At 30.7% G+C, this 3,065-nt stretch overlaps 1 gene segment (V, D, J or C); it reads left to right on the forward strand.

Moving 5' to 3' along the window:
* The first annotated feature begins 1,913 nt into the window (after nucleotides 1–1,913).
* LOC130083275 (immunoglobulin kappa variable 3-15-like) lies at nucleotides 1,914–2,510 on the forward strand. The segment is given in 2 exon segments: nucleotides 1,914–1,980; nucleotides 2,104–2,510. Coding segments are annotated over 2 exon segments (375 nt in total).
* The last annotated feature ends 555 nt before the right edge of the window (nucleotides 2,511–3,065 follow it).

Below are 3,065 nucleotides of genomic sequence, written 5' to 3' on the forward strand. Positions count from 1 at the left end.
ACGTTAAATAAACGTAATGACGTATGACGCGCGAAACGAGCTGTTTTTCCTGTTGAATAAAGTGTCATATTAATAACTTTCTCGTCATTTTAAAATTCTCATTTCACTCTCGCGTCTGTTAGGTGAAGCAGGACAACGTCCCACCAGTCCGTGTTTTGGATTCTCATCCACAGACGTTTGGTTTTGGCCGCGGGGAGGGGCATTTTTATTGCGTGATCAATATTGCAGCACGGCAAAACGGTTAATATGCTCTAAATAATGACCAGAGACGAATTAATATTACGTCTGCTGTTTAAAACAAATAAAGAACCAATAGAGGAGAATATTTATGCGTGAACAGCGGGAAACTCTGTATATTCGTGCAGAGTGCGCATGTCAAAAAATCAGATCCGATTTGAAACTTGTGACATAAACGCGCACATCAACCCGATTACTTTATTTATCATTCATGTAAACACTTGATCGGATTCATCAATCGTATTAATTTCATTCCGATTGTGTCCATGTAAACGTGACTAGTGTTTTAATATGATCATCATGTTTTAGGTGTAATATATGATCCCTGTCAATCAAACTGAACACACTGCATTCAGTCACTTCAATTATTTTTATTATATTTTTATATTTTAAATACCATCACCTTGTTAATATAATTAATATTTCAATAATTAATATATATTAATATCTTCAAATCAATAGTTTCCATGTCAGTTGTTCCATAAGTGCAATTTAAATATTAATAATGACTGAATCAATAATATCCCTTACACAACAAAAATATATTTCTCAATATATTATGTGACAATATATTTCATGTGTCTCCATATATTGTGAAATTTAGATTGTAATATATCATATGATATATTATATAATAATATATTATATATATGCAATAATATATTGCAATATATGGGACAATACTGCAATTATTGCCGTTTTCATATATTGAATAAATACATATTATTATACTATTTAATATATTGTTAGGTATATTGAAATATGTCCCATATTATATGAAATTATATATTGGAAGAGGCATTGTATATATGTGAAAATATATATGTAAAATTATATGAGCTAATATACCTCAATGTACCAGATAATATAATCAGATATATATGCAAACATGTCTTAAATATGTTGAAAAATATATTGATTTATATTACATAATATATTATATATAATTATCATATTATATATTGTATACAATAATTTACCATGTGGGGGAATAAAAAGTGGACTAAAAAATGTTGTAATTGTTGCTGTTAATGATAATTTAATTTATACTCTCATCTACATTTTACAATATATGAATCAATACATAGCCATATATGGTCCATCCATATGGCTATATAATGTAAAATATAATGAATGTCATGCAAAAATTTGATTTGGACTATTGTTAATCAACCTTTCTGTAAACCTATGCATGAGCTTACTTAACTCATAAAAAAAAAACTTTGTTTCAATAAACATACATGCAATAATGTAATACAGTTTTGTTTGTATATCAATGTATTTTAATATATGAATCAATATATAGCAATAGGATGTCCATCCATATATTGTTATATATTTTCAAATATATGAGGCAGTTTCTGATATATTGAAATATATTTTCTAATGTATTGCAATATAAATTCTAGTATATTGCAATATATTTTTGTTTCGTAAGGGATGTATGATTCTGTCAATAGACTCTTCAGAAATGTGTAGCTTGGCTTTTCACAACATGAGAACGTTTTTGTAAAATGTGTTTGTGACTGATCTACAGTCTTCAGGATAATGATTTAAATAGCGAGAGTCACTTTGCATTGTCAGCACATGCTTCAGTGCTCTGAGAGTGTTTATAGTGCTGTGAGTTTAACACTTCATGACTGAGAGCAGAACACAACACACTCTTCATCATCACACAAGACTAAACTACAACTATGAACAACATCATCATCTTCATCTGGACCATTGCACTGTTTATTCAAGGTTTGTGTAATACATGTTTTAATAATGATTTTTTTTTTTTTATGTGAAATATGTTTATATATGTTTATCATATACTGTATATCATCATATATCATTTTCATTTTTGTTTGTGTTTTCTTTCAGAGTGTAGAGGACAGATCACTGTAACTCAGAGTCCATCAATATCAGCAGTTCAACCAGGAGAAGAAGTCAGAATAAACTGTAAAACCAGCAGTAATGTGTATAGTAATAATTGGTTACACTGGTACTCACAGAAACCTGGAGAAGCTCCTAAACTCCTCATATATAGAGCAACAACCCGTAATACTGGAACTCACTCTAGATTCAGTGGCAGTGGATCTGGCAGTGATTTTACTCTGACCATCAGTGGAGTCCAGACTGAAGATACAGGAGATTATTACTGTCAGAGTTATCATGCTATCAGTGGTAAAGCTGTGTTCACACAGTGATAAAGAGTCGTACAAAAACCTCTGTCAGTCAGACGTCACAGTGACTGCACTGATACAGCTGAGAGAAACTGCAGCTGCTGATGGAGGAGCACAAACTACACAATATCAAACCTTTCACACACTTTATTCATTTATTATGATATAAGTAAACATATCTACATATAGTATTTAATTAACACAATCTAATATCTCTTACTAAACTGGTAAAGTCAAGTCCCTTTAATTGCACTTCCACACTTCACCACTAGAGGGTCACATGTCTTGTACATTACTGAGTTCTGCACACCTTTCTATGGAAGCCCAGAACCGGCACCGCAACATGAAACATCTACAATAACTGGTTTTATTGAAATGAAATAAATGATTTAAGATTATTGATTATAACTGAATTCAACCAACCTAAAAACAAGGTTTTACTGAAGCACAACTGTCAGTAGATATAACCTGATTTCTCCAGCTAGATACAGTTACTCAATAAGTTTGATATAATTCCTTTTCCACCTTGAAAATAATAATTTTACAAAAATACAACTATAATTACCCTTACATTTTTACACACAACTTAATCAAGTTTATTCAAAATAACCCCGTTTAGTTGGATTAACAGTGTTGTTCATCATTATGCACACTGTATAT

Source organism: Rhinichthys klamathensis, unplaced genomic scaffold (genome assembly GCF_029890125.1).
Source record: "Rhinichthys klamathensis goyatoka isolate OS25496 unplaced genomic scaffold, OSU_Roscu_1.1 h1tg000054l_1, whole genome shotgun sequence".
Taxonomy (NCBI): Eukaryota; Metazoa; Chordata; class Actinopteri; order Cypriniformes; family Leuciscidae; genus Rhinichthys; species Rhinichthys klamathensis.